The sequence below is a fragment of the Sander lucioperca genome, chromosome 13 (genome assembly GCF_008315115.2).
Source record: "Sander lucioperca isolate FBNREF2018 chromosome 13, SLUC_FBN_1.2, whole genome shotgun sequence".
NCBI classification, from domain to species: Eukaryota; Metazoa; Chordata; class Actinopteri; order Perciformes; family Percidae; genus Sander; species Sander lucioperca.
Genome location: NC_050185.1, coordinates 11959902 through 11976592, shown reverse-complemented (window position 1 = coordinate 11976592; position 16691 = coordinate 11959902). Strand labels below are relative to the sequence as shown.

Below are 16691 nucleotides of genomic sequence, written 5' to 3'. Positions count from 1 at the left end.
ATATAGATATACAACATGTTTAAATTATCTGATAACCACCAATGTTTTCTAAATTCTGCATTAAATGTGGTTCTACTTTTACTGCACAATTTGTAAAAGCGCCAAAACATTTGAAGCTGGAGGGAAGATACTCGATTGGTCTTCTATGTCCGCCTCTTTACCGTATGACCCACTCACAGCAAGCAGGAAAAACAACAGCCAATCGCCTTTGTTTCTTGTGTAGGGCCCACCGTGAGTGGTTTGAGACCAGAGTAGATAAACCAGTAATCACTGACTTCCTGTCCCCTCTGACCTCTCAAGGCCAATGATACTTGACTATTTTCGTTCCAAAAGCCAATCCCGTTTTAGGGCGGGACAAAGCTGGGGGTTTATATTCAGGTTGTGTGAGGCTCTCTCTTCCAAACGTTTGCAGTATTTTGTTGCGAAAGATAAACTCGACAACCGACGATGTCTGGAAGAGGCAAAACCGGAGCAAAGGCCCGCGCCAAGGCAAAGACCCGCAGCTCCCGCGCCGGTCTGCAGTTCCCTGTGGGCCGTGTCCACCGTCTCCTCCGCAAGGGTAACTACGCAGAGAGAGTCGGCGCCGGAGCTCCCGTGTATCTGGCCGCCGTTCTGGAGTACCTCACCGCTGAGATCCTGGAGTTGGCTGGCAACGCCGCCAGAGACAACAAGAAGACTCGTATCATCCCTCGTCACCTCCAGCTGGCTGTGCGCAACGACGAGGAGCTGAACAAACTGCTTGGTGGTGTGACCATTGCCCAGGGCGGTGTCCTGCCCAACATCCAGGCCGTCCTGCTGCCCAAGAAGACCGGCCAATCTGCACCGAGTTCCGGCAAGGCGGGAAAGAAGGCCTCTTCTCAGTCTCAAGAGTATTAGCTTTCATGGCTAATAACTTTTACCCCAAAGGCCCTTTTAAGGGCCACCCACTCCTCCTCAAAAGAGCAACGTTTCTTGTCTTGTTTAATTTCGCATTGTTATTATTTAATAAACGCTTGTTTCGTTAAAGTGGTTGATACCTTGTTTTTCAGTTGGGCTAACGTAACGTTACCGTTAGAAGCTAACGTTACTTGCTAATGTGAAGAAATTTTGCTAACCGGTGAGTCGACGTTGTATCCGTTAGCTAGCTAACTGACGTTCACCTTAAACGTTCACCAGACCTCGATAGGCCATAGCCTGTGCTTGTATGTCAGTTTCGAACATTTGTATAGGGTATATATGCACTAGTGCTAGCCACTCATTTAGCAGGTCGTTAACGTTACAGGTAATGGAAAAATGGCCCCCGCAGACATGCACTGCGGGTTCTTGTAACGTTACTAGAATACACGAGTTGGGTTGTTGCTGTTCATCTGGTTCTTTCTAGCATGACAATGGAGCTTTTTTTTTTTTTTTTGTAAGTAATTACAAAACTGTCAATCTCCAATATATGGCGTTAACATATTGCAGTTAAATTCTTAAGTCTCTTCTGTCAAACTAATCCCAGCTTCCCACACACTGTCCAATTTATTAAATGCACCTATCTAAAACTCCTACAGTAAATTTAACGTTATCGAATCTTCAAGAAACCTTCAAGGACATAATGTTCAGTTTCTGTTGAAACTGGTGTTGATTTATGGTCATTTTGGAGGCTGGTGCAGTTATTTGTCCATCCCAGTTGAACTAAACATGAGAAACTAGAGCCTCCAAAAGGACCATAATGTTGAATTAACACCCCTAAAAATAATTTCAATAACATAGCTTTTAGGATTTATTGCAGCACTTTACTGTATTAGTTGTGGTTGGTGTATATGGGATTATTTTTGTGCCTTTAATTCCAAGAAACTGACAACTGCGTGTAAATTGTTAAATATTAAAAAAAAAACTTTAGATTTAGGGCAAGTGGTTTGAAACACTGTATGTGGGATTTCATTCGTTAAAACTGTTGTCTTCAGGTAAAAGTGTCCTAAATAGTGTTTCTGCGTCTTTGTGGTTAAAGCTAAAGCCTGCACAATACTGTAACCGTTCTTTCAGCTGGAAGCTCCAGGTGTTTCCTTGTCACATATAAAGAAAAACAACTGCAGCCAGTTTACAAGCATGTGCACAGTGACATCTGTTTTAATGTAGGCTATGTGGCTCTAGAACAGCAGGCATACCATTGTGAATTAGTTTAATCCTGAAATGTATAGAGTATGTAATAGAAGTTAGGCAGTAAATCATTAATTCAAGCAAGAGCTTTTCCAGCCTATAGAAGCATTACCAGTGCATCATGTGAGTTTTTTATAGTGTATTAAGATTACCATTGATTACCAATTGCTATCTACTTTATAAAAACGTAACTGACCGTTAGCACTCAATGTATAATGTGAATTAGTGTTGTAGAGAGGTTTAAGTTAAAATATTTTGTCCAGTCTGAAAAGGATGTGGTCATTATACAAGCGTCAGTGCAAACCCTTAGCTGGCCAAATAAAACCTACACTGGGAAGAAGAAAAACATCTCCACCATACAAGCTCTCTGTCAACAACACACACTAGGTTTCAAAGAAAGTGATGGCTTCTGACACCTTGCCAGATAGCTACACAGCACAGTGATTGGACTACAAACATCCAATAGTTTCAAATGCATCTTATACAGTTAGTCTAATCAGATAACATGTCAGAACAATCAGGGTGATGATGATGATGGTGGGAGTGCACTTCACTGACTTTGCCACCAGGGGTCAATTATGTCATTCCTGAAAATTTGGGATATGTGTGACGTGGTGATTCCTATGTGTGTTTCCATTTAATAACAATTGAAGACAGCTCACTGCACATATTGTTCCAAAAGATATTCAACGCATGCACCATCACCACAGTACAAAGAGAAGATTGATGTAAAAGTTCCCTGCTGGAAATGAAAGACATCACCAGTAACATTAAAATAGTAAATTATATGAAAAACTGTCTTGAGGATCCATCAGTCCTTCCAACAGTTATACTTAATAAATATATGCATGGGATTCATAAGAGACAGGGTTATTTTAATTTCATCTGTGGTGGAGATTACTTGTTTTCCTACATCTCAGACATGCGGTTAATATCACCCACAACCATTCTGCATGAGGGGAGCCAGCAGATATTTGTATCTGCTTCAACTGTTTTATTCGTGGCAAAAGCAGCATAACACACCAAGATTGAACCAAGCCCAGAACAGGCTGAACCTATTACTCGGGCTTTGACAACATGTCTAACACCGTCAGCCAGGCAAAAAAATTCCAGCCTGTTAGGAAAAACTTGAATGTCCATTGGCCGACCTTAATAACTACGTATAATTTCCTGATTGGCACTCTGTCAAAGGCTCTAAATTTACCAGTGTTCTGTTTGTGACAAAGCAAAGCAAACACAGTGGCATTCAGTTTTCCCCAGTTTATCTCTGCTTTTTCTGTGGTTGTACAGTATCTGTGTAATGTTTTGGGGGCAGCAGTGGCCTAAAGGTTAGAGAAGCAAGCTTGTGACCGGGAGGTCTTCGGTTCAATCCTCAGACCGACAGGATCAAAAAATCTGGGTGGGGAAAGTGAAAGAGCAGCGCCCGTCATTACCACCAATGAGGTGCCCTTGAGCAAGGCCCTTAACCCCAAACGCTCCAATGGAGCTGCTCAGTGGCCAGCAGATCAGACTGTGTGGTTGTACTAGGTATAGGTATGAATGTGGAACTGTGAATGTGATCAGGGTGCTCCTGCTTCCTCTTAGTGAACCTTCCCTGAATAAATAAATAAAGGTTAAAAAAAAAATTCACAGAAATTGATGATTTGAGATAAATGTCTGTGAAGTGTCACTTGTGCTTCTCTCAAAGTGAAAACAAGAGCAATCTAATCCTTCGTCATGCGTTTGAAGTGACCTCATCCTGAAACCTTTTCCATGTTTTGTTAACTACAGTTTGGTGGAATAATGAATGGAACAAAAAAAAGTATAAAAGCTAGATCAGGGATACTGATGGGAAATTAGGTATTAGGTATGCACTGGGTATAATCTGTACATCTGAGAAAATCTAGAAAACAAATCTGCCTTGTGGGAATCACAGAGCAAAGTTAGATGAATGGGAAAAAGGAATGATAAGTGGGGAGAGAAAAAGGGAAAGAGGGGAGGACCCGGCCGAAAGATGTATGTGGATGCACTGAATGTTTCACTTTGAAACAGTCCCAACAGCAGTGAAGAACTGACAGTGTATTTCCATCCTCGAGGAGAGAACTGGGAGACCTTTTCTCACGAAGAGTTGGAAGATGCCTCCTCATCTCGTGTGTTTTTAATCTTTGGACTGAATCATCCAACAGAGAAGAAGAAGTTCCTGGCCAGCTCTGGTAATTAGAAACAAAAATATTTGCTGAGCTGTGTGTGTGTGTGTGTGTGTGTGTGTGTGTGTGTGTGTGTGTGTGTGTGTGTGTGTGTGAGAGAGAGAGAGAGAGAGAGAGAGAGATAATGGGGCAATTGTGGCAGTACACTCACGGTTTTCAGCCTAATATGACCCAGTTATTTTTCACCCACTTGTGAGAGAGTTAACATACATTCATTATCATTTCTTATATATTTTATTATTGACTTTGTGCAGACTTTTATGTGAGTATGTGAGATCTGACTGCCTTTGGGGCTGACGTGTCAAGTAATACTTTGGTGGAACTACAGGCTGATAAAGTATTTCCCCCGACAGGAGTGTGAGGTGCACGTGTACCTGAGTGAGTATGTTTTTAACTTTAAAGTGCCAAAAAGACATACTTCATGATTATGACTTGTTTGCATGTAGGTGTGTACGCCTCACTCTTCTTATGTCTGTCTTGAACGGGTTGATAAGTTATGAGAGACAAGTGGAGAGATATAACAAGGGAATTATTACATTTGTTTGGTGGGAGACTCAAATGAAAGGTTTTTGGTATCAGCTTCCTGTTCTTTTTTTATTCGTTCTGGGTTAACTGGGGCCGTGCCTTATCATAGCACTTGGCTGCTAATGTGAGTTGGTACTTTCTGGACTGTGTGATGATTGTTGCAATATATGAGTATGTGATTGTTATATCAAGCAGAGCAAATCAGAAGATTCAAACGGCAGTCATGTGTACACATTGTTAATTTGTGGCTAAATAACAGGATAGGTTTTGTTTTTTCTGACAATGTTGCAAAAATGAGACACCACAATGTTCTGCAACTATCTGGGTCTTTGCTATAGATGAGGATAATCTGTATAACCCATCTGTGAATCAGTCGCTTTTCACATTCCCTCCTCAAGATGAGGGTCTTTCTTGCCTATCAATTTTAGCAGAAGAGGCAGGATCTGTGCACTTCTGACTGGGTTCAGAGCAAAGAAGTCCCTGTAACCTTTATGCGAGGAGAAAGGGGAAAACTGTTTCACATCAGACTCCTACACATTCTTTAGCTGAATGAATCTGACTGGGTCCTGCTCAAGCATTTTGTACTTGACTGCACTTTCACATGCTTCCACCTGTCTGCTGTCATGTCCGGACATCCTGCAGCTATCTACAGACATCTGCTCAGGTTAGACAGTAATAGAACAGTGTGTACCTATGGGTTAGGGTTACTACAAACTGTACAATCCGAACCTCCCACCAGACACACGATTCATGAGCTGGAAAAAAATCCTCACACCAATGCGATCAGAAAAACACACACAAGCTGACGCTGCAGCTGGCAAATCTTCTAATAGTGGTGAACTATTCATCACCCCTCCCACAGAACTCAAAACCTGTTTAAATGCTGAGGTAACTCTAGAGTCAGTTCAGGCTTACAACCAAGACCATGTACATGGAAATAGAGTTGCATAAAGTCATAGTATATGCTAGGAATCAAGATCCAAAGGCAAACTGATTAATTATTAATATTGATCATTAATCCATCTGGATATACAAACCAATGTGTTTAAACTCCAAGGCAAAATAATAACATTCTTTTTGTAACATGGGTGAGTTTAGCTGATTGAAACAATACATCCCCCTTTTCATTCAAACTTAATTTGAAGCATTTGTGGGTTTTGTAGCTTCACTCAAAGAATTAAATCATTCTTTCAAAGCACAAGACTTGTTGCTATAAAAATTTCTCAAACAACATCTTTTTCAAATCGCTGTGTATGTATTTGCTGTAGCTAGAGTGAGGAATCTAACGTTACATATGAAATCCCCAATTAAAAGGACATTCAGCAACTTTTCTTCCCCTCAGCTGTAACTTCCACATCATCACTGAGGGTGACTGACTCAGAACATCCACCCTCTCTGCAGACTTTTGCTTCAAGTCCATCTGGTAACTTAGCTGCCTCTGTTTGTTTGTTTTTATTTTCCTTAGTGACTCATCATCTGCTCCATTTCCTCCGTCTCCTCTCTGGCCCCTGACCATGGGAAAAGCCTTGAGAGATCAATAGTGGAGTCTTTCTCCCACTCTCTCTCTGTCTGTATAGGCCAAATCGTTCCGGCGGGACATCTGAAAAGATGGCTCACATGTGTGTTCGCTCACTTCCTGTGGAACATAGTATTTCTCTATCCCATCATCATTGATGCATCAAGCACAGTGGACACATTATAATCCACCATGCTTAGTCATTATCATAAACTGTTATTCAACAGTTTTCCAGAGTGGAAATACCCACTCTACAGTCTGTTACATCAGTGGCACAGAGCTCAGAGCAGGAAGTCAGGGGAAAACAAGGTCTTTTTCATCTCCTCCTACACCACGTTGTATTTCCTTCCTGGATCAGACTCTTAACACCTGCTTTACCAATAGAAAATACCGAGGAGACTCACGCCACTGAAGAGGTTTGGTCTCCAGCCTCCTCCGATCATCTGGTGCTGACCATCTGATCTTTCAATCAATGTAAATCCTGTAGGAGTGAATACATCTCAGGGAGTTTCAGAGGATGATCTGAACCCCAATGCCTCTCTTAATGTGGGGTGTTTTGAAATTGGAATTGAAGGTCTTTACTCATCTGCCAAAAAAAACAAAAGTCTGCCAAAAGTCAATAAAAAACTCTTCTTTCGTGAGATGTAATGATGTACATTTTAGAGGGCAGTACCAATGATGGGTCCCCCTCTGTAACTCTGCACCGGGATGGGGAGGAGAAGGGGTTGGGAGGAGGGAAATAGCAGTGAGTGAATGAAGAAGGCTAGGAGCAAGACATAAACAATCATGTGGACACTGCTCTATGGATTAATACACTTCAGGCATGGATCTAGCTGTTGTCTGGACTCTGTAAGAATAGAGAAATGGTAAGAGCTGCATGCCTGTCAGTAAAGTAAGTAAACTGTTGTCTGTGTTTGCAGCACTGTTGTGTTTGTGAATTGTTACCTGCATATTTTTATCTCGTCCATTATAAAATAACACTCTATATATCTATATATACACTATCGTTTTATTCATCATTTTAAATGTCAAATGTTCCTCTTTTGTCAGTGTTCACTCTCAGCAGAAATCATTTCTCTTTAAAAGTAGCAGCCCAGACTGTGTGGCTGTGGCTGGCGGTGTCTATTTTCAGAACCTCATGGCAACTCTGAAGGGCATAACTGCCCCCATAATCACAGGTTACAGTGGAAGGCCCTGCATTTACAAGCACTAAAACTATTCTCTGGCCTGGGTGTGTTCGTTAAATCACTGAGGCTTATGGGAGTAGGAGCATATGTGTGCACGTCCGTCCGTGTGTGTGTGTGTGTGTGTGTGTGTGTGTGTGTGTGTGTGTGTGTGTGTGTGTGTGTGTGTGCGTGTGTGCTTGCATGTGTGTGCGTGTGCGTGTGCGTGTGCGTGTGTGTGGTGTGCGTGTGTGTGAGTCAGACAGCCAGAGACACATTACCCTGCCCACTCTCCTGTCCTGTGTCTGACTGCGTGGCTCAAGGAGGGCCATTGTTGACAGCCAGTGGGCTGACAGCAGAGGCGTGAGGGGTCTAGTGTCAGCGGTGAACAGAGGGGATGGTCTGTTCTCCGTGTCACTGGGTCCTCTGAGACTCACACACTGGACGTGATTGTCAGATATGTGTGGTTTCACGCGGCGGCTTTGTCTGGAGTGACATCAGATGCAGATAGAACGCCCTGTTGTCTCAGCTGGAGCTAAACTTGGAGCACAGCAGCTGTGGATGGTTTTTGGCTATTTTTTTTTCATCAAGAATTTGAATTGATCAGTTATGTCAGCATGGAGCGACAAAGAGCTCAAGAATTTGTCTATGATGCAACAGTCGTGTGTCAGTGTGCTGATGGGTTGATGTGGTCACTACCTGACATACAGACTGGTGGGAAATTAAAGGAAAAAAGCAGAATAAATGAGTTATTGAATGGTTTGATGACTATGAAAATTATGTGAATCATATACTATTGCCTTCAAAGTCACCATATTTCAACCCAGTTGAATAGATTTAGGACTGACAGACAGCGCTCTCAACCACCACCAAAGCACCAAACGAGGGAATATCTTTTAGAAAGATGTTGTTCTTCCCTCCAGTAGAGTATCAGAGACTCTATGTGATTAACCATTGAAGCTGTTTTAAGAGGTTCGAGGAGGCCCAACACTTTACTTTTCCATCCATGTGTTTATCATATCTGTAGATTGCCAGATCATTTAAGTCAAGAGACTTTATTTGACATGTACATGTCACCAGTCAAACATGATATACAGTAATTTAAGTTTGGTTATGGTAAACAAAACAGACACTAGATAGTCAACAGTTGTGTCTATATCAGTTTGGCTTGCTGAGCTGATACTAAATTGCTGCCAGGATGAGCAACCCATGTGGGTGATAGTGAAAGACAGGGATACCAGCTTTTAGCGCAAACATATGGTGAGTCATGTGGGCTGCTTATGTGTCTGTGTGTGATTGTTTGAGGTCTGTCTGGTTCTGTTTCCCCTCTCGTCTGATGTGCGTACGATGAGCAGACAGCTGGATCTAATCTGCAGCATCTGTCTACGAACATGGAGCTTGTTTGTGTGTTGTAAGAGTTGTATATGAGTCACAGTGACTCTTCATGCTCACAGGAAGCAGTGATCTGTCCCCCTGATGTGCAAGTGACCTGCAAGGCTCATTCATACCTTCTGCTAGATCTCAAAAGTACAAGTGTGATGATGCCTACATAATAGCAGGCTGTTGTCAAATGTGTAAGTAATCTTTCTTAGATCGAGGCATAAATCAACGGCAGTTTTCTTGATGGATCATTCGTCTGGCTAGTTCTGGTGAAACAATTGCCCAGTATAATGATTTGGTCACATGGGCTTATAAGTGGGGCAGGAGGTTTCTAAGAGAAGCACTGTTCTCATTGTAGTACAACTGTAGTAGCAGTATTCCCAGCGCTCCCATTCATGCCCTGCTCTCCTTCTCTCTCTCTCTGTGTGTGTGTGCGTTTGCTTCAGGATCTTCATGTGTCAGATAATTCTGACAGTCCAGATGAGATGGAGCGTGTAAGGAATAAAGTGGAACATGGGAGACAGACTCACCAGGTCTTACAGGTGAGTCATTTCTTACCAATTACAGCTCCTACAACTGGGGTGTTAAATGAGAAACAGACTTTATTACTGTTATATACATGTTGCGAGTCAGCTTGTTACTCAATATAACTAAGAAGTGAATGATTTGTGTTAGAATTTAAGATTGTTTCAAGGATTTAAAAGTGAGATCATAGCAATAAATCAGCTTTAAATCAAATAACAAATAAATCTGCCAATCAGTGCTCATGGTAAGAATAGGCATGTTCACCTTTTTACAGTACATATTAATTCTACTACTTTTAAATGTAAAAACCTGGACATTTCTATGCTCTGTCTCTCTGATATGGACTAATTATTCCCCTTTCTATATTCCTATTTATTTCTAACAAGTAATTGAAGTAAGGGACTTTAATCATATCATGTTCAGTCTTCCAGTTGCGGACAGACATTTGGGTTATACATGAGGCTCATACAAGGTGTGAGGCTTTATCCTATTGAATTGTAAAAAAGAGACCGATTTTTAGGATGAGACCCTGTAGTTCAGTTTGAATCAAGTACATACTGTATACTGGAGAGCTTATTTGAGCATTTTAATAGCTATTCTTTGTTGTTCATACACGTGGTTTAACAATTCAGTACAAAACCGATGCCCACTTCACTGAGTTTTAAGACGTGAAAAATCAATATGTTGTGTGAAGAAAGTAACTTATAGTCTCAGGATCATGGAATAAGGTTTTTCCATTGGTTTTGTGTTGACAGAGCACTCCTTTAGACCTGATTGAGACAGGCAAGTCCCTGAAAGTCCAGGCAGAGCGCCCCCACCTGGTTAGTTTGGGAAGTGGACGCTTGAGCACAGCCATCACCTTGCTACCACTGCTGGAAGGTGAGCGTGTATCTGTGTGGTTTGCAGTGTATGTTCATGTGTTGGTGGGATTGGTGGGTTAAAACAGTGTTGTAAATGGAAACTACAACTAATTAATTTAAAATGATATATTTTAATAAAAAGTAAAGCACTACTTATTTTATAGATATCTTCATGTCCCAACTGTAAGAGGAGCTAAAAGCGGAACTCAACATGTTTTTAACCTACATGGTAAACTACAGTCTGTATAAGCCCAGACATCTGTGTACTGACTGCACTACACTGTAATCTGTGTTAGTGTTAGCGTACAGATGCTTCCATAAGCACATTATTCAAAATAAGTTACTTGTTCTTTAACAAGTAAGCAGCAGAACTTGTCATGAGTGATGAGTTGACAAAAACGAAAAAATGACACCTTACCTTTTAACCATCTTGTTGTTACTCATACTGCTCCACAGTTGCAATTACACCCTTGTTTGGGATTTTCTTGTACCATTTTTCTTGCACTAAGCCTAGACACCACAGAGGAAGAGAGAGAGAGAGAGAGAGAGAGAGAGAGCGAGAGAGAGAGAGAGAGAGAGAGAGAGAGAGAGAGAGAGAGCGAGAGAGAGAGAGAGAGAGAGAGAGAGAGAGAGAGAGAGAGAGAAGAGAGAGAGAGAGAGAGAGAGAGAGAGAGAGAGAGAGAGAGAGAGAAGAGACTGTATCATCCCAGAGAAAAGCTTTCTGGGATATTCTTTTTGCTGCATCTCTGTGCTATCACGTAAGAATAAATAGTTTCAGCAGACAGCAATATACAGTAAAGGCAAATAATAGATGGTTATATTAATTCCCCTCTGACAAGATGCCTTTCATCTGGCAGGCTAAGCACACCTCTTGAGACTAACACCTGTTTTTCAACATTCAATCACTCCATTTGTGGCCCAAGTGGCCTTGACCCCTAAAATGACACCCGTACTTTGAACTGCAACCTAAGAATACTTCACAGAAGTATTCACAGGTCCACATGGATCTCCTGTAACTGACGCTGAGAAAATGTTTTCTCTTGTTGCAGGGAGAACCACGCTGGGCAGTGAGGGGACAGATATCCCTCTGCAGGGCCATGGCATCGCAGCTCAGCACTGCTACATTGAAAACCAAGCAGGCAGCATCACCTTGTACCCATGTGGAAACCAGTGCTCTGTAGATGGCCTTCCCATCACCAAACCCTATCGCCTGACACAAGGTAGCACTGTCACAGCTTTAGTGACTGCCGTCATATGTTTGTTGGTGTTAAAGCTGTTTTAAAGCTTACTGTATGTAGCTTATACAGTATAATACTTGCCTTAAAAAACAAACAAACACCACCACTTTGGTTCAGACAGAAATATCTCAACAAGGGTTTGATGGATTGCCATGACATTGTGTATACACATGCATGATGCCCAGAGGATGAATCCTAATGATTTTGGTGATCCCCTGATCTTTCGTCTAGCACCATTAGCAGGTCAAAATGTTCACCTTTCCAGTGAAATATCTCAATATCTACAAGATGGATTGGTGTAAAATTTGGTAAAGACATTCATGGTCCCCTGTGGATGATTCCTTAGGACTTTGGTGATACCCTGACTTTTCCTATTGTGCTATCAGGAGGTTGAAATTTGTAGTTTTAACTGAAATGTCTCAAAAACTATTTAAAAGATTGACATGAAATGTGTTCCTTCTCAGGATGAATTGTAATATGGTTGGTGACCCCTTAACATTTCATCGAGCATTGTCATAAGGTCAAAATTTAAATTTGTCCACTACTTTGGTTTATGGCTAAATTGCTGCTAATGACATGCCAAATGTTACCATGCTAACACACTAAGCTAAGATGCTGATTATAGTAAACATTACACCTGCTAAACATCAGCATTTAGCATTGAGCATGTTATCATGCTGATGTTAGCATTTAGCTCTAAGTACTGATGTGTACTGATGACTGACTCTTGTTTAACTCCCACTTATTGGTGAAATCACACTAATGTACAGTCAGATGACTTATTGCATGTAATTGCATTGCAGTATTACATACTCATACTCTAGGTTATGTTGAGTATTAAATACACTAAAGGAAAAGTGGACACAGCACTGTCTAACTTCACAACAACAAAGCAGTCCCACGTCCTTCCAGTAATATGCATACCTGCCATAAAAAAGGCACAACAGTCCCGCCCCCCTCAGTCCCCTTTCCATGGGATCCAAGCCAGCAGCTACACCAGAATGTCATTTGAAGCCGGGTGATCAGCCAGTGTGTGTGGAGGCAGCAGCTGCTGAGCAAGAATTCTTCAGGCTTTGCTTCATTCAAAGGACTGTCATGTGAGCTGAATTAAACAACCCGGGAATGGAGGAAAGGGCTCCATTTATATCATAAGGAACAATGTTGCAGCCATATGGACCTCTGACTTCACTTTGAAGAATGAAATAAATGTTAAACTTTCTGTGGAATATCCAGAACTGGAAACAAAACTTCTGGGAGTATACCAGGCGTTCTTGAGAGCCACTGGAAATGCAGGGCAATGAGAAGGAGTTGATTTCACTTACTGGTTAATTATACGTGAGTTAAACTAGACAATTTATTAAAGTCAAGTAAACAGTCAATACACTTCCTGTTATTGACCAAATTCTGTAGTTGACTACAGGACAAATGAACAATAGTAGATATTTTGAGTTCTTTTGCCATGACTGTGTCACACTTTAGGATTCCTGTTTTTTTCTTCTTCTCATGCTGTACTACCACTTGCTTTCAGTCTTTGATCTACTTGTTTTATCACATGCCAAGCTGAAATGTGGTTTTACATTCAAGGCGTGTTAAAAAAAATTGACAAAGATTTGTATTGATTATATAATGCTGTCAAGCTGACAGTTAGTAGTGCTGAATATGAAAGAAAAAAAAGCAACAACCCTGCATCAGCAATCATTTATGGGTGGTATCAACCAGTTAGTAAAATCTTTTGGAGAAATGTAGTTATGGTGGTGTTTTTACTTTTGCAATATGAAGATGTTAACTAACTCATCACTGACAGCTTTCTACCTACACGGTCTTCTCTCCTGGTAGGGTGCATGCTGTGTTTTGGTCAGTCTGTCTTTTTCCGCTTCAACCATCCAGAGGAGGCCCTGCGGATGAAGAGCATGCTACCTGGAGGGAGCCAAGGACTTAGTACCACAATAACTCATCCTACAGGTAAATGCCCTGCTTGGATAATTTTACAACACCTATAGGGCCAGACTGTGTTCATGCTTAGAGCATGCAGTTAGTAATAATAACTAATCAGGGACCCAGAAATAAGCTGGTGTGTATGAAGGTTGTACAGTTTCCTCAGTAGCTATTCTGGGCAGAGCAAATGCTTTGGGCTAATAGATACTATAGTCACATTTGGGTTTAGGGCTTACATCGTAACAAATGGTTACTGAGATAGCATACAGTAAGCAGTAGGTTGGGTTTGTTTTATTCTACTCAAATTTGATACCAATTTGAACAGCTCTTGGTTTTCATATCTCCCGCACAGTTGGTCTTGGTGTCACACTGAAACATTGGTCATTATCCTTGACAGGGTGCAGAAATAGCTTGTTCAGGGCTAATTATCTGTGGCCTACATTGTGATCTAGTTCATTTAAATCTGTGTTTTTCGCTCAAGGTGTGACCTCATTGTGACAAAGGATTGTTGTAACCTTTCTTTTTACAGTTACATTCAGATCATGTTATATTGTTCTGGCCCATTAATGGCTTTGACTATTGCCTCATGCTGTCGATGATATTTAGAATCCATTCTCCTCTGACCTTATTGGTTTGGCCTGAACTGTACAGTAAGCGCCACCACACCCTGCCCAGTGTGTATGGCCTACTCTTTCCTGACCAGGCCCTGATTTCATCTGCTCTGAATGAGGTAAACCGCTGCAGCGGTTATATTTAGCAGCTCCAGATCTCTGTAGGATTACAACACAACTGAGGAGCACAACATCCCAAATGCTGGGTTTGGTTCCTAAAGGAGAGTATGGGCTGCGAGACATTTATCACTATTAAAAGTGGGCCACCGGGACACTGTGTGTGTTCAGGCATGTGTATTTGTCCTTTTAAGGGCTACACAAGACAGATCCCTCCCACTGCGTTTGTTTATGTATGTTTTTGCAACTGTCTTTTTAAGTGACCTCTTCCTTTATTCAGCAGGAATGCTCATGCACAAGTGTTTCTGTCTCCCTTCACAGACTCTCACAGTGTCCTGAACGGGAACCATCAGTCTTTTTCGAGCAACGGCGACTCCAAAATCAACAACATAGCAAAGAACTTCCAGGACTCTTTGGTGTTGAAGGCTGGATCTGGTAAACAGCATATTCATCAGACCTCTCCTCCAAACATGCTCAATGGGAGAAACACCTCCATGACAGAGGACTCCATTTATGAAAACAGCAGCAGCTTTCTGGGTCAGAACCTCGGCAGCAAAACCCCTCCAGTACCTGCGCGGTCTACTCATACCGAACACTCTCCTGTCCCCCATCCACGGACCTCAGTCTCTGTGGCCTCAAGCGGTACTACTGGTGGTCAAAGGGCCCAGGAGAGCCCAAAGCGTCGTAGGAACGTAAGAGCAGAGGCCACGTCAGGACAGGGCCCAGAAAACTCTAACCTTAGTCACAAACCATGTCCTGTCAAATTTTCCCCAACAGCTCCATCCAGCCCTCGAGTAAGAGGTTCTTCCCTACAGAAGAGATCCCCTAGTCCTATGCGAGATCAGCACCTCTCTCACGTAGAAGCCCCTCAAAGGCTCAGGACTCCAGAGCCGATTGGGGCCACCAGCCTGAGAGAACATCCTCCTCTCAGCCCTTACATGTCCCGCAGAGGGACTCCAGGATCGCAGGGCTCGGCTTCCTCCCTTGCCTCACAGGGCTTCCCCATCAAACCCAGCCCAGAGGGGCCCCAGAGCCAACTCAAACTCACAACTACTTCAAAAGCAGAAGCCATAAGGGCAATGTATGCCCAGGGTCCATCACCACTCTCTGGGCTGGAGAAGGAGCCTGGAGGCAGGCAGTTGAGGGCCGGCCCGGGAAGTGGCATAATGTCTGGCCTGGGTTCTCGGTCTAGTTCATCTCCTCTTACTAGCCCTCATAGGACAAGAAAGACCTCCTGCATGACCATGGCAGGATCCTCCAGCAAGGAGCAGAGTCTTATAAAACCATATACCCGAGAACGCAAAAACAGCATCTCTGAGATCAATGACAATGAGGACGAGTTGCTGGAATACCACCGCTGGCAGAGAGAGGAGAGGCTGCGTGAGCAGGAAATGGAGAAACTGGTAAGTGATCAACACTTACGAGTTACACTCACTTACACTACGAGTATACAATAACTTTACCGTGATAGGCTTAGTCCAAATCTAGATGCTGATGTGGACTTCACTCAGGAAGTCATAAAGAAAACATTTGCTGCTCTGGTTTATCCTTTTTATTTATTCTATCCTGTGGACCGGCAGGATTTGTACATACTTTAAATCTGCAATAATACATTTTTTGGCCAATTAGGGGGAAAAGATCATAACAAGCTGAAAGGTACAGAGGCACAGCTGTATCCTGACGTGGAGACTGTTGGCAAAAACAATTTTTTAAACAACCAACAGACACAGAGCACCAAACACGTGTGACAGTTAAGTGAAGGTACTGAGGCTGCTGGCATGACAGACACCATGTCTGCATTCAGATATCTTGTCTAAATCTCCTGGCGTACAGCCACTAGCTCATCTCCCCGGAGCATTACTGGCATCGTCAGCCCATGTGGCCCGAGTAACACGGGGTGAACATTCCTCTACAAGTCTTAAGGTCCAGAGCAGGGGGAGCGGCTGCTTATTGCTCAACACTATATTTATCAAAAGGACGAGTGGCTTTTACTTTCAAAGCTGCCTGTGCTTGACTAAAGGCCCTTTCTCATTCGTACCCAACCACACTAGCTCATAGACTGCATACTTGTTATCCATCCACAGTCCACACCCACCAGCCCCCTCACCATTCTTTAGACCCCCACCACAGCCTGCTTCTGACAGCTGAAGGGACCATAGGGAGAGGAGGGGGTGGGGGTTCCTGGACCTCCATGTTCACAGACTATTTCAGGAACCAAAAGGTTTCTGGTAACAAACAACAGAGTTACCGACAACGCGCATCTGAGTTGCACTGATAGGGGTTTGACTGCTTTGGAGACAGTATGTGCATGTTTGTGTTGAGTCATCCAGTGTTTGTAGATAATTTAAGCCAATGCCTTTGCAAATACAGCACCAGATAAAGAAAAGATATTTCTTAGCCCAATGGCGTGTTGATTAGTGTTTTTGCTCGTTATCCATATTTGGAATTTCCTCCAGGCATTGATATTATGATGCATGCATATGGTGGTTGGAAAGGCAAACAGCTGGAAAGCTC

General features: G+C 42.5%; 2 protein-coding genes across 14 annotated transcripts in view; both read left to right on the top strand.

The window, feature by feature from the left end:
- The first annotated feature begins 350 nt into the window (after positions 1-350).
- Positions 351-1005, top strand: LOC116064768 (histone H2AX). Its single transcript, XM_031320004.2, has one exon. The coding sequence runs from the start codon at positions 448-450 to the stop codon at positions 874-876; it is 429 nt and encodes a 142-aa protein (XP_031175864.1). The 5' UTR covers positions 351-447; the 3' UTR covers positions 877-1005.
- A 3099-nt stretch (positions 1006-4104) lies between these two features.
- Positions 4105-16691, top strand: part of phldb1a (pleckstrin homology-like domain, family B, member 1a) — a 30378-nt gene continuing 17791 nt past the window's right edge. For 3 of the 13 annotated variants that reach the window (XM_031320145.2, XM_036008662.1, XM_036008660.1), the window contains exons 1-6: positions 6452-7240; positions 9338-9433; positions 10172-10295; positions 11326-11496; positions 13351-13476; positions 14499-15580. In XM_031320145.2, the coding sequence (XP_031176005.1) occupies positions 7226-7240; positions 9338-9433; positions 10172-10295; positions 11326-11496; positions 13351-13476; positions 14499-15580 (1614 nt within the window). In that variant the 5' untranslated portion in view covers positions 6452-7225. Of the gene's footprint in view, positions 4314-4455; positions 4686-6445; positions 7241-9337; positions 9434-10171; positions 10296-11325; positions 11497-12570; positions 12850-13350; positions 13477-14498; positions 15581-16691 lie in introns of those variants that run through there. The other 10 variants (XM_031320154.2, XM_036008663.1, XM_036008655.1 and 7 more) reach the window with 9 other exon arrangements.

Excerpts from the sequence above, each read along its gene's own strand:
- LOC116064768 (XM_031320004.2), top strand. The coding sequence starts at position 448 with ATGTCTGGAAGAGGCAAAACCGGAGCAAAGGCCCGCGCCAAGGCAAAG.